Below are 14,854 nucleotides of genomic sequence, written 5' to 3'. Positions count from 1 at the left end.
AGTTTAATATATGTTCTTATAGAAGCTGATGAAGGCAGAACAGTGAGTGAGTGAGGCTACTAACATTATATTTGATGATACACGTCACTCACTCACAGGGCATTAATCCTAACCTCAGATACTGTACTGTTACCAACAAGAACATCCTAAGGTCGGCCTCATGTGTACCCTCGCTCCTCTCCTTCTACACAAGCTATGAGTTTAACTACTAACATTTAAATGGTTTTTATGATAGTTCTATGCTATTATTTATGTTTTTTTACCTTGCATTATTTGTTGACAGTCTTCTAAGCTTAAGTTTAATTCAGTGGCCTATGACCTAAGCTGCTGCATCACTAGGGATGTTATTACCACAATCAATTAATCAATCCTGCCTGTAACGATACTCTCTTCCTCGAAAGTTAATACTGTGAAGAAATGATGATAATACTCACAAACTAAATTTTAACGAGGTATCTTCTTCTGGTATAAAGCCCGTGTGAAACTGTAGTTGGGCAATCTTCACCCCTATTACTTTACCCATCATTTTTCTGGCATGGTAGACGTACACACACACGTCCCCCACTAGATGTATATTGATAGGAATGATGATCTGTAATAGAAAGTTTTAATACAGGGATGGTGTAAATCTCTCACCAACACGACAACATCCCAAAATAATGACTATACCCAATTTTTAGCAGAGTAATTGAGTGATTCATTATGTGTTATTAACCACAACTGACCTTGTTATCTTGTGGCATGTAGAGCTTCATGTGGTCATACTCTTGTAGGGTGGACAACATCTTGTGATCACCTTGCCACACTTCTACATATGGACGAGCACCATCCCTATGACACAAGACTTGCATTAAAATTCTATTGTGAAAACCAAAGGAAAAAAATTTGAGAATGATTCAATAAGACTTTATTGCAACTTTACTAATTAAAAACTCAGAGATGTAATTATCACCGCCTCCCAAATGGCAGTCTTACCAGATAAAAAAATATATTGTTTCATACAACAGGAACTTTTAAAAGAAATTCTTACTTGTGGACCATATTTAATAAGAGCATATTGTACAGTATATTGATTGTGGTTCATTTGCAACAAAACTGCAAGAAATACCTTCTCATAAAACTAAAAGAAACAGTATAATGAGGACATTTAAATCCTGATCATTTTATACAATAGAGTAACTACCAGAAGTTGACAGTGGAGGTGACATAACAGGTGTTACATGTTACAGGTGTTACATGCACAGTCATGTCAACAAAACTTACCTTCTCTGAGTAAAGAGTGGGATTGGTGACACAATGATTGAGGTGAGGGTGACAGGCTTGAAGTGTGGTAGGCCAGGTGGAGACGACACCAGGTCACCCACATATTCCAGGTACCTGAAACAGTTTCTCTGTCACTTGGAGGAATAACTTATACATCTGTGTCAATTTCTGAAAATGCTGAAACAATTTTCATGTCAAATGAGTGCGAGTGAATAACAGCTCATCCCTCTCTCTCTCTCTCCCCATATTTACTCCCTCACTCACTCACTCAATTTACTCTCCTCCTTACCCAGGACATAACAAAATAGAGCATTCATATTTCGAGTACTGTACTGTATGTTCCCTTCAGAATGACCCATTACAAAACTCACTGTGTTGTGGACAGTATGAGGAGGTTTATATATATCTTGGGCTGCAACAATATGGCTCAATTCCATTCTTTTCCACCCATAAATTTAAGTGTTGCTTCTCCTCCTCCTTTATCTTCCTTGCTTCTTACCTCACCTCTTCCTCCTCCTGCCTAATCATCCTTCCTTCTCCCTCATCATTCTTGCTCCTCCTACTCCTTGACAGCAGTACAGTATACATAAGCTTCACTCTGGGATCCAAGACCTGTTTTATCTGCATTACAAGTAAACTTAACCCCAAAGACACACACACATCCTTGTACCACAATTATTAGTCTCAAGAAATATCTCAAGTCTTACTTGAACTGTGATGGTTGGAGATCAGGCGGACATCTTTTTATGGCAAACATATTTAGGGCTTGTTCGGGTCTCTTGAAAGCGTGGGATACCAAGAGGAATGAACACACCAGCATAGCAGTTGAGGCTTTACCATCCTATCATGCAGAGACAGAAAAAAATAAATGTGTTTAATAACGTGCAATTATTTCTCTCTTACTACAGGGTGTCTCAAAAACATTCAGCATGTTACAGATATTGGTGATGCTTGTAGTATATATCAACAAGCATTCAAGTGATCATTACAAATATCTATAAGCCAGTGTGCATACATATACTTTTTGTAACACACTGCAGACTGTCAAACTAATTTTAAGAGAACACTAAAGTAAGTATTATTGATGTTTTTTTTTCTCAAGTATAGACCAAAAAAGTTTACAAGATTCTACACCAGTGAGTGAGTGTGGCTGTGTAGAAATCAAAGCAGTGCTCAAAATGCATAGGATAATGCGTTGGTCTCCACCTCTCCAATTGGACCATTTACACACCCTCACTTGCTGTACATTATCATCATGTTGCAGTACATTATCATCCCCATCATCCTGGTAACACCTTCATAACTTGTGGACCAATAATACACTGATATATAATGTACTGTACTTAATATTTACAACTATCAGAAGTGTATTCTGTGGGTAGTGTGACCTAATGGTAGTGTGACCTAATGATAGTGTGACCTGTGGGTAGTGTGGTCTTTGGGTGGTGTGGTCTTTGGGTGGTGTGATCTTTGGTGTAATGGTCAGCCTGCTCGCCTCACAAGTCATTTGCATACACTCCTTCTTTTAGCATAGTAACGAAGATCAGCTAGGACGCCCCCCCCCCCACCATACACTCTGCGACCATCTTCCCCCACCATACACTCTGCGACCATCTTCCCTCCCTCCCCCCCAGTCAGCTAACTTGTGTGCAAAAAATGTAAATTCCCTTATGTGTTTACCCATAGGACAATTATTTCTTTTACTTTTTTCACAATATGTATGTAGGATGTTGTGTACGTGAAACAGAGTAAAAATAAATGAAAAAAGTTAAGTACAGTAAATCGACCCAAAAATACGAGTTGAAAAAGAACCAAAACACCACAGTTTGGTCCAGGAGACGATGCGGACTGGGTCCATTTTAGCAGTGGGGGAGTAAACACGGCATACGGACTGAGAGAAAGAGACCGGATAGGGATCTGCCACATCCAGATGTCGGTCCAGACCAACCGTAATCCGGATCCGAGAGGTAGGGAAGTGAGAGGGTTAACTGTATTTACGATCATTTGAGGAAACATATTGGGAACTCACAGGTTACGTCACTACAACAGAGTGATAGTGTTTCCCTCTATACATTTTGTAACATAAAGTGAACTTTGATAACAGCCTCTTCAAGATCTCCAAAGTTACCGACATTGGTAAAACAAAATCTTCATTTCTGACATGGATTCACAAGAAAAAGTTGTTCTGGTAGTTTTGTTTTTCATAACAAACGTATAAAAATGAGAAGACCATTTGTAATAACCCGGTATTATATATATATATATAAGGGAAGAGTAAATGTATCTTGATGTTCAAATAACTACAGTACAGTATTACAATTAAATTGAGTCAGGAAATGAGAGTAAATCATAAAGAATATTTCATGTGCCGGAGAAAGAAGAGATGAGGAAACGTGTGGAATACCTACTTTTAGAGTGGGAATGTTGCATACACAGACAAACTAAGGCAACACAGCACAACACTTACAATACAGTGAACAACTACGATGTTCTTAAGATCCTTAGCTAAGTAATCATGAATACTACAAGCCAAGTTATACAAGGCTCCCAGTGTCGGGGCTTTCTTCCCCGACCAGTTCCCCTCGACCACTCTTGTAGTGAACTTTGTAGAGTGATACTGTCTGCCTGATACATTATAGATCACATAATGACCAGGATGTCTCCCCTCCAACACAGCTGCGAAAAACAAATGAAAATGAGATAAAGCATTCAATCTGAGGGAGAAATTCTTATAACACATGAGGTAAAATGAAAAAGTTGTATAACACATTCAAAACCAAGTCAATAAATAGATTCAAAGTGAGAGTATACACAATACAGAAGCGTTGTTGTGACCGACTGCTGTACCTTTAACGTCCTCCACGTGGTTTCTGTACGCCGACTCTAACCCCTCGGCTGGGTACGACATGGCCACGACCCGTGATGTTATGTGTGATAGGTCAAGATCAGTCCGAGCGATTGACCTGAAAATAAAACAATGGATAATTAGCCATTGTGGGGGAAATGGGTCATATCTTCTTTGTGTGTGTGTGTGATGGATGGTTGCACTGCAATAAATACCTCCACCACATTACTGTGTGTTCACATTTATCTGCATGTCTAATGTAACTAAAATACACCTTATACAGTAGTACAGCATGACCTGACAATTCACGGTCCTTGATTATTTGTGGATGACACCCTGGATGTGCCCAAGAATGTCTGTGGGTAGTTTTAAAGTTGCTAACATTTTTGTGGTGGGGACAGGGACCCATTCATTCTAGAGTCAGTAATTTCTTTTACCTGTATTGTTTATGTGTGTATCTGTGTGTGTGTGTATTTGTGTCTACACACACACTCACACATATATAATACAGGTAAAAGAAATAATTGTCTTAAGGGCAAACACAAAGGGACTATACATTTCTTTGCACACAAGTAAAAATGTACCTCCTACCCCTGGTCAGCAAATGATATTCATGGATTTGGCTATTGACAGCCATTTTGAAACTCTTGTAAATTTTAAGGGCATGCTGTACTGTATAGAGGCAGTCCCTGGGTTATGTATGAGTTCCATTCCTATGGACGTTGTCAAGTAAAAAATGGACTAAAGTTAAACCACGTACCCTATATGCATACCGTACTTACACACCAATGCTTAAAATTCCACTATATCATAGCCTAAGTCCTTATATATATCTAAGATCACTTAATTTATGAGAAAAGAAGAAATAGAATGACAAAATACAGTAAATGAAAGTAAAAAATAAGACACGAGGTAAATAAAATACTGTAAATTTAAAGTTTAACCTTTATGGAACCACATTGGTACTGGCAGTTGTTCCTAAGTCAGGTGCATGTAACCCTGGGACCTCCTGTATATAGGAATTTCAAATGAGATTCAAATCTAACCAGGAACGAATTCCACCTCAATGAGTTAGGATTCTACCCCAGTGAGTTAGTTAGCATTCTACCCCAGTGAGTTAGTAGCATTCTACCCCAGTGAGTTAGTTAGCATTCTACCCCACTGAGTTAGTTCGGATTCTACCCCAATGAGTTAGGACCCGACTAATGAAAATTCTAATATAAACATTACAAAACGTTTACAACACATCAAAATGGTCTTACTGGCTAACAGTCTGCATGACCCTGCTGGAAGTATCCTTGAGGTTCTTGAAGATACTGCCAGAGTAACCTTTAATGGAGGAGAACAACCCGCCAGCAGCAGCTTGTTGGGGAGTCTGCACACCAGGAGCGCTCATACCTGTAATAGTAAATAACTTATCTTTATTGTCCCTCTTCCTGGTCTATCTTTACAATGGTATTATGTCTCATCTCTCATCAACTATTACCTTTACAACTCTCTCTCTCTCATTATCCCTTGCTTATGAGAGGTACACTAATAAACACAGAAACCTCAAAAAGGGTAATGTATAACAGAGGTGAAAGGTAGTAACACACGCACCAAACTTCTACCCAAACACGGATAAACTTCTTCTCGTTACTGTTACCTATGAGACGCGCATGACTCAAATAGGACAAGCACCGATATGCCCGAAAGACGACAAGAATGACGTCTTTCGCGAGTTTCAATTTCAAATCCGCAAAAAGAATCCTACGAGCCGATACTTGAACCACACTTCAATGCGCTCACTAGTTCCAATGTTATAGTAATTTCAATTTTTGTAAATTGTAACTAATGCATTTTTTTTTTTGTGGTGTTTGTTCTACTTCAGTTCTGTGCCTATTAGATATGGTAGAGCCTAATAGTTCATATACAGCTCATAGACAACCAGTAAATAATGCATATATACCTTGCTGGGGCTGTGAACCTGGAGGTGGAGGTCGGCTGGGCACTGGAGAACGAGGGGCAGGAGGACGGGCAGGAGGACGGGCAGGAGGACGGTCGGGACGGTCGGGAGGTGCCAAACGTCTCTCACCAACCCTGCCGTTACTCTCAGGCTGTTGTACTGGTGAAGAGAAACAAGTGAACAATACTTACAATGTTATTTCATTATATTTATTGTTCTGGAGGAAAGAAAAATGCAAGTAAAAATAGAAAAATTTAAATCTATATAATGGTTCAAACTTTCTGAAAGGGACCCTTTAAATACACCATCACTCTCCTCTCTGAGCCACAAACACTCATGCACTCAAGCACGCACACACACACGTATAAAAATTGCTCATATCTTCTTGACTCGCATCACCTAAGAGGGTTAACACTTCATAAATCAATCGTGACTCAATATTTTTTTCCATTAAATATTCAAATAATTAAAGTCCAGTTTGTCCATAAGTCCGAACAGTGTTTATTCCATAGGTTAGGTTAGGTTATTGCACAACTCTGCCCATACAAAACAACAATAATACACATAACAAATACTGTAAATAAAATGATGCTAAACAATATAGAATAATGAAAATAATGTAAAAAATGGTATTTTACTTAAATTTTTGCAATGTATGTATTTGGATCCCATTCACAAGTGCGGGTGTTTGTAAGTTGGACAGTCATAAATCAGGGACTGCCTGTAGTAATTGTCTCCCACTTGACTTCAGTATAACAAGTGACACTAACCTGGGACAGTCAGCTCAATCTTCTTACACTTTATTGTTAACGGATCTTTTAAGTCAAACCCTTTGGTCTCTGCGATGGCTGCTAATCTTTCCAAGATATCTGACACCTTAAATCTCTTGGTTGGATCCACCTTCAGCATGCCTCGGATTATTTCGTGGAAACATTCATATTTGCCGTCATTTGAAGGAATGGCAAAATTACCATTTACAATCCTGCAGAAAAACAAAAATTACTTTACCAATAACTGGTAAGATTATTAAATACAAATTCAATATGGTCTAACTTAACACATGAACTATGGTCTTTAAGAAGAAAATTGTGTAATAAACTCTCCCTAACCTAAACCCATGTTAAAAGCCCACAGGTGGTCCAGGTCAAAAATATTCACCCATAGACAAGTACTATGATCCACTCCAGCCTAAAGCATCAGCACCTGTACCATTACATCAACTTTATAACCAGAGCCTACAGCAGACACATACCTCAGAGAAAATAAACTGTTCCTACACTGTATATAACATATTACCTTAACTTTGCAGAATCCTCAAAGGGATGCTTAAGGTAACAGAGGTAGTAGAGGATACAGCCCAGAGCCCAAACGTCAGCTTGGCCGTTGATGGGATAGTTACTCCAGGTGTCGAGCATCTCAGGAGCCCGGTACATTGGTGTTGTGTGTTGAGCCATCTGCAACACACACACATGGCACAGTATATTGTATTACCTGACAAGTGTTGAGCCATCTGCAACCCACACATGGTACAGTATATTGTATTACCTGACAATACAGTAGTGTGTTGAGCCATCTGCAACACACACATGATACAGTATATTGTATTACCTGACAATACAGTAGTGTGTTGAGCCATCTGCAACACCTTGAACCATCTGCAATACATTTATCACCTAACAGTACCATTTTACTTTCAAGCTTGTTACTGTTAGGTTAGGTTAGAATATGATAGGCTAGTTGCAGGTTAGAATGGATTATTTTAAGTTAGACAAGGCTTAGTTAGGCTAGGTTAACATTAGGGCAGCTAATCTTTATGTGAAATAAGATGGGGTGGAGATTCTTCAGCTGATCCAATTTATGTTTAAATGAAAACCTGTTGGTGAGGAAACTTCTCCTTTACCTCATCCTCCAGCATCCCTCGCTGATGTGCGCTCCATACTAAGTCAACTGTGTAGGTCTTCGTCATGGCTGATCCAAAATCACACAGTTTAATGTGGCCAGATTCGCTGATGAGTAGATTTTCCACTTTTAGGTCTCGGTGAGTGATTGGGGGATTCTGAGCCTGAAGGAGTACAAAAATTAATTCTTCGTTAATTACATGGCATTTTACCCCTTGTGTATGGGGGTCACCTCTGAGATAAAGAAAATTGTCTCCTGTTATCCAAATAAACTATTAAAAGTGGCGTCCCCATAGTGAGGGGTCGAGTGGAGATAGTCTATTAACCCCTTGTGTATTGGGTCACCTGAGCTGAATAAAACTGTCTCCGGTTATCCAAATAAACTATTAAAAGTGTCATCCCTGTAGTGAAGAGGTTAATTTCTTATTTCCTGTGAGTTTGTTGTAAATCTGTGTCCCGCTTGTCCTTTCCTGTGTTCATGTAAGTGTTTATGTATACATGCAGGAAGTTCACATACATGTACACATTATTATTACTCACACCAACTAGGTCACACAAGCATGGTGGTCAGTACTGGAGGGTCTCCGGGTTACAAACGAGTTCCGTTCCCGAGGACACCCTTAAATCGAAAATGTACGTAAGTTGTAAAACATACCCTATGTACACTATATCATAGCCTAAGTCCTTTTATACATCTTGAATCACTTAATTTAAGAGAAAAGAAGAAATTGAATGACAAAATACAGTGAAGGAAAGTAAAAATCGAAGTTTAACACTAAAATTGAAACCTGGGGCTGGCTAATTTTCCGCCCATATCACTAACAATCTTTCCATTTCAATTAACAATACACTTCTTTGTTTTGTTATCACAGTTGAGTGGATTGGTCTTTGCCTTTCAGAATTGTTCCGACCATTGACCAACTGAAGCCCAACGCTCTACCAATGACTGAGGAAGCTTTGCTCTTTTCAGAACATTTAATTACATCAACTTTCACTTCCATTATAAATGTTTTCCTTTTCTTGGATGCACTACCATCACTTGCACCAGGTTTGCATTTGGGAGCCACGATGAGGGCAGAAAAATAGGGTTAATAAGCAAAAAACAACAGTTTGTTCTTGGTCACACACATTACTGAGTTGATGGCAAGGCGTACTCTCTCTCTCTCCCTCAAGGTGCGTGGCTGGGTGAGGCATCCCGCTCCTCCTCACCGCTGTGCAACACAAACTAGTTCTTGTATGTTAATCTTAAAAACCAGTTGTACAGTAGCTAAAACAACTATGTGTGCATACTTTGTGGGAAACAATATGAGAAGAGGGATGATAAATTTTGTTATATGAGGGCCGTCACTAGTCACACGTAAAATTTCGGAGCATATCGACCCCCACCTGCACAGATACAGTAGTTGTTTTAGCTACTGTACCTATGTCAGATTCTTAAATTAATTGACCTAATGGGACCTCGTTCGCATCGACGGGTGATCATAAGTCGGGGGACTTCTGTACTATCTCTCTATCTGTAGCAGCTATCCATTTATCTAGCCATAACTGGCAAATGGAAACTAGCTAAATGATCGTAGACATAATCATCAGAACAACTCTAAAGATGCTATGTTTATTGGAGGTAAAAAAAATAAATAAATAAAATAAATAAATAATTAAATACTGTACATAATAAGAAATAAAAAAATAAAAACATTGCCATTGGTGCCAGACTCACCGCCATCTTGTGCTTAATCTTGCCCTTAGTGTTGCCTATTTTATTTCTTTATTTATCTTTTTATCTCTTTACATAATTACACAATTACCTGTCATTATAAATTCAGGCATATAATTTTTCATTTTCACTGTTATCCAATTCAGGTAGAGTACAGTATGTCCTGTTTCCTCATAGACCATAATTGAGCTCTAACACGGCACACTGTCACCAGGTGTTATGGTTCACCTGAACATTAGTCCCACCTGAGTGATTAAACTTCAGGGCTATTCTTCAGGTGAGCACTTAGGAGGGGGCTTATTCTTCAGATGTTCTACTGATGATAAAACTTACCACAGCTCTCATACATCACTGGTATGTCTGTACAGTACCTAAATCTGTTACCATAATCTGATTGATAGTCATTAAGGAATTCAATTTATTGAGGCATTATACAGACATAGCTAGTCAATAGGAGAAAAAAAACAAAAACAAGAAAAATGCCAAAGTATAAGCAGAAGACCGGTGAATAATTACGAGATGCAACGAACCTTTGAATACCCTTACCTGCATATGTTGTACGGCCTTGGTAGTCTGGTACATTATGGTGCACACTTGATCCACCGTTAGCAGCTTACCATCTAAGAGTCTCAAGGCGTCCACTAGTGAACCTCCTGTAATGACGGCCTCTCGTTACAACACGGCAAAACGTTCGATCCCTCGGATGAGACACGAGGAACGTGAAACATCCACTTAATAGGGGTAACTAATACTCGTGAGTGTATTCCCGTCACCTCGTGCTATTGTCGCCAAATAATTCACTTTACATTCTACGCAAGCTAGTAATTTTTTCCTGTATCTGAATTAAAGGAAATGATTTTGTAAGTAAACTTCTTCTTTAAAGGAACATAACAATAAGAATATGGATTTAAAAGAGATATTGCTCATACCTGTACATATTAACTAGTGTTCATACCTGTACATATTAACTAGTGTTCATACCTGTACATATTAACTAGTGTTCATACCTGTACATATTAACTAGTGTTCATACCTGTACATATTAACTAGTGTTCATACCTGTACATAGTTCACTCAATAGAAGGAACTCATTTCTGTTTTCTTTACTCTGGTTCTTATCTATGGCCACTGCTGCAACAAATTCAACAATGTATGGGTGTCCAGACAGCTGTTTAGATATTGCTATTTCCTGACGTATGGCGTCACAGGAGACCTGGTCGGCACCCAACAGTCGCTATAAGAGAGAAGTTAACACTGTAATGTTGTCTCTCCTTAACCAAGTCACTGAAAATGTTCTGCCTTCACCTGACCTTAAATATTCATCCATAGTTATGTTAAGCCACCATGGGGAATATCACCCCCTTGCCTCCCTCCCACCTGCTGACTCTCACACATACCTCACTTCTCTTGTGTAATGTCCTTGTTGCATCAACCAACTTTTCCTCCTCGTCAGTGAATTTTTATTACTACCTCCCACACTGCCTCTACCTCCAGTCACCACCTCCCACACTGCCTCTACCTCCAGCCACCACCCCCCACACTGCCTCTACCTCCAGCCACCACCTCCCACACTGCCTCTACCTCCAGCCACCACCTCCCACACTGCCTCTACCTCCAGCTAATCCTATGACTTCTCTAGATCCATAAACACTACAGTTTTTTTAAGTGAATAATCTTTCTGGAAATGGTTTTAACTGGGAACATTTTATCTATACAACATAGCCTCCTCTATATGCCTGAAGCCATCCTATATCTTGATATTGTCTTAACCATATAAGTTATGTTCTTATCTATCCATTACACAAGCTGATATCAGTATACCAAGTAAGTGATACTCAGGGGAAAAACAAATTGTCTTCATTTGCTACAACTGAAAATGAGACAGGAACCATTGATCCAGGGGGGAATTGACAAGATATCAAGTTATTTAAGTTTTGTATGAACATTGCAGAATTTAAATCCAAGTTGCATGTACTGTACACTCACACCAAAACATATCTTTACGATTGTGTGTTAGACAATATGATGCTTCAACCCTACCCAGACTACAAGGGTCGTGGTGTTCATCACACCCCTCCGTGAAGATATTATTTTGAGCGAGTGTACAGTACAGTACAGTACAGTACAGTACAGTACAGTACAGTACAGTACAGTACAGTACAGTACAGTACAGTACAGTACAGTACAGTACAGTACAGTACAGTACAGTACAGTACAGTTCAGTACAGTTCACTACAGTACTACGTCCTTAACATACCTTAAGAGCAAATGTCCGTCCATTACTGAGGTCTTGTCCAACATATACAAAGGCAAATCCTCCTGTAAACCAAAACAGACAAATATAAGTAATAATACTGTAGCTTCACAGGTGAACACATTTTTATTTTATTTTTTCTCAACGGGGATTAGCCCACCCAGGTACAGGTCACTGACCCACAACGGGGCCGACAATGTAATAATAATAATAATAATAATAATAATAATAATAATAATAATAATAATAATAATAATAATTCATAGTAAATAAAATTTATTATAAAAAATACAATATTAAAAATACAAAAAATAATAAAAACAATAATAATAAAGAACCATAAAGAAATACAACAAAAATAAAATCAAGAGTGAGAAACGATGTAGTACTCTATGTATGTTGTGTTGTAAGAGAAACAATTGAGACCCTGCAATTGTGTGTAAATGAGGCAGAAAGTCAGATCATCAACCTGGGACTTGGTCACATATGGCAGCAGGGTCTACCATTAGACAACACATTGTGCTTCCAATATCTTCCCAGGCGGTAGTACCTCACTGTTTGGTAATTGCCTACGACCTACTTAAATTATTAATGTCAATTAACCTTTTTGGAGACTATCAGTACAGTACTTAACAACATATATCTCCCAGGATCACTTGAACAACATCCACCCCAGCTTATTTCACCTTAAAATTAACCACACTAATACTATGTGGGGTAAAGTGGTTAGGTTATGTTATGAATTGTTGCTCTTCAATGCAAAATGGTCTTTGTAATGTAAAAATAAGCCAAACATCCTGTATTTTTATTTTGTGATTTTCTATTAGGAAGTTGAAAAAACAATTCTTTTTTAGCATTTCCCCAAAAAAATAAAATATATAAATTCTGGGTAAATTTAGTTTGAGCCACAAATTTCTGTTTTTCCCATGGTATTTGGTGCGATTTATTCTAATTTGACCTTCATGTCTGTTGGAAATGAGTTGTTTTGGATAGATCATCCCCCTCCCCCCCCCATACAACCTGGCATAACCAACCAAAGAAACCTACCCTAACTTCCGAGCCATCCCCGCCATGTTAAACAGAAAGTACTTATTTTGACATATGGTACCAATGAAAACAACTTTGTTGAAGCTTCAAGGTGTAATTTTACATTTTTTGTGGACATGAGAGTAGAGTAGAGTAGAGTAGAGTAGAGTAGAGTAGAGTAGAGTAAAGTACGGCTCAGACTGAACGGGTCGGCTATAAACAAACAGACGACACGAGTTAATTTCTGATGTCAATTTACTTTCTCGGTTAATAGCCATATATAACAGAAGTGGTGTTTGAAAAAGTTGTTCCTATTAACAAGATATAATTAATGATAAACACAAAATTGCTCTAACAGAGTTGTGGCTCAATCTGTCATAAAACAAAACTATCTCCATTGTATTAAGCATCAAATATTGAACAAAATGAGACCAAAATTGTCTGCCAAACTAGCAACAGTCAAGATCCAAATAATTACCAAGTTCAGGAATTGGTGCACAATATAGGAGTTCTTATGTTGCCATTCCCATATTGTGTTGAACGGCATTACTTTACTTTGAGCGCCCCAGAGGTATAAACTAGTGGACTATCTACACCTCCTTATTCTGACCATTTTCAACCCCATATATACCTGGAGGAAATGGAAAATAGACACAATTGAATTTAATCGATTTTACGTATTTTTCGATCTTCGTCTCAGGATATGTTATCGGCGTGAAAGCGAGTTAATTGTGGATCACACACGAGCAATAGTGACTGACATCATCCAGTCGTGACCAATGATGTATCGATATCTCACGATTATTTTCGACCAATAGCCTGGGAACGGATTAGAAATTCATCGACCACAGTGACGATGGCCGTGGTCAAGGTTGGTTGTCAATCGTGTTCCTATGATTATTTTAGGTTTATTGTCGAGTTTTATGAGAAAGACGATCATTCTATCCAATACTTACGTATCGCTGGTCCTTCCACTCCCAGCTAAGGGATTGTACTGCGCCCCAAAGTTTTAAACCATCGAAACATTTAGGTTAAGGAAGGTTAGTTTAAGCTAAGCCTACCGGGGTTAGATTAGGTTTTGTTAGGTTAGATGACCCCGATTACCCCAGGCTGACCCCCATTACTGTTAGGGGGGCATAAAAAAACCCAGCCAAAAATAGAGGTCAGATTGGCTTAAAACACACCAAAACACACAGGCATAACATATTCGTCAACCCCCAGAGAAATTTACCTAAATAAAATAAGTTATAAGATATTCCTATTAATGTCATACCTTCAGCTATAAGTTTTCTAATACGTAGACGAATATTATTAATTTCCACTTCTTGGCCGACAAAGTCATTGAGAGTGGTAGCATCATTAGCCCCAAGGTAGCCGAGGGCGGTCTTAAATAGATCAGCCATCACCAGAAGGAGTTAATCCGACCTTAAGGTTAAAGATATTCCATGACAGCTGACAGACATTAACTGAACAACGAAAACAACCACAACTACAATTATCGGTATTTTTATTTTTTAAGAATATATCCCTTATTTTTGTTTATGTTTTGAAGTTTTATATCATTATTTTATGTTAATAATGTGTAAATATGTAAAGAAATTAAATATTCAACACATATTAACTGTAGTTCACATGACCCGCGTTTTGCTTTTATTAGTAAAATCATGCAGCTAAAAGAAAAAACTTTACCGTATAAGTTAATTTCCTTACAAAAAGAAACAAACTTATTCCCATAATATAAGACGAATATTATTAATTAGTTTTTTATCATTGTTTAAAATGTTTATTACGATATCGTACTTCAGAATAAATGGTAACAATAAGGTCAGTAAAGGTGCCTCCCATATAAACAAAAGAGCAACGTAACATCACTACAACACCACCTTAAATGTGATCCGATACAGACATT

General features: G+C 38.3%; 1 protein-coding gene across 3 annotated transcripts in view; it reads right to left on the bottom strand.

Annotated features, from left to right (window-relative positions):
• The window catches only part of LOC121863065 (cyclin-G-associated kinase-like), a 29,755-nt gene extending 15,346 nt beyond the window's left edge, over window positions 1-14,409 (bottom strand). For all 3 annotated transcript variants that reach the window (XM_042361551.1, XM_042361553.1, XM_042361552.1), the window contains exons 1-15: window positions 14,219-14,409; window positions 11,923-11,984; window positions 10,725-10,899; window positions 10,212-10,318; window positions 7,954-8,115; window positions 7,350-7,507; window positions 6,824-7,035; window positions 6,057-6,212; window positions 5,371-5,506; window positions 4,111-4,226; window positions 3,731-3,939; window positions 1,971-2,104; window positions 1,264-1,377; window positions 726-831; window positions 435-592 (exon numbers count right to left, since the gene is read on the bottom strand). In XM_042361551.1, the coding sequence (XP_042217485.1) occupies window positions 435-592; window positions 726-831; window positions 1,264-1,377; window positions 1,971-2,104; window positions 3,731-3,939; window positions 4,111-4,226; window positions 5,371-5,506; window positions 6,057-6,212; window positions 6,824-7,035; window positions 7,350-7,507; window positions 7,954-8,115; window positions 10,212-10,318; window positions 10,725-10,899; window positions 11,923-11,984; window positions 14,219-14,348 (2,135 nt within the window). In that variant the 5' untranslated portion in view covers window positions 14,349-14,409. The remainder of the gene's footprint in view (window positions 1-434; window positions 593-725; window positions 832-1,263; window positions 1,378-1,970; window positions 2,105-3,730; window positions 3,940-4,110; window positions 4,227-5,370; window positions 5,507-6,056; window positions 6,213-6,823; window positions 7,036-7,349; window positions 7,508-7,953; window positions 8,116-10,211; window positions 10,319-10,724; window positions 10,900-11,922; window positions 11,985-14,218) is intronic.
• Between the last annotated feature and the right edge of the window lie 445 nt (window positions 14,410-14,854).

Source organism: Homarus americanus, unplaced genomic scaffold, assembly GCF_018991925.1.
Source record: "Homarus americanus isolate GMGI-L3 unplaced genomic scaffold, GMGI_Hamer_2.0 scaffold54679, whole genome shotgun sequence".
Taxonomy (NCBI): domain Eukaryota; kingdom Metazoa; phylum Arthropoda; class Malacostraca; order Decapoda; family Nephropidae; genus Homarus; species Homarus americanus.
This window is presented reverse-complemented; position numbering and strand designations above follow the sequence as displayed.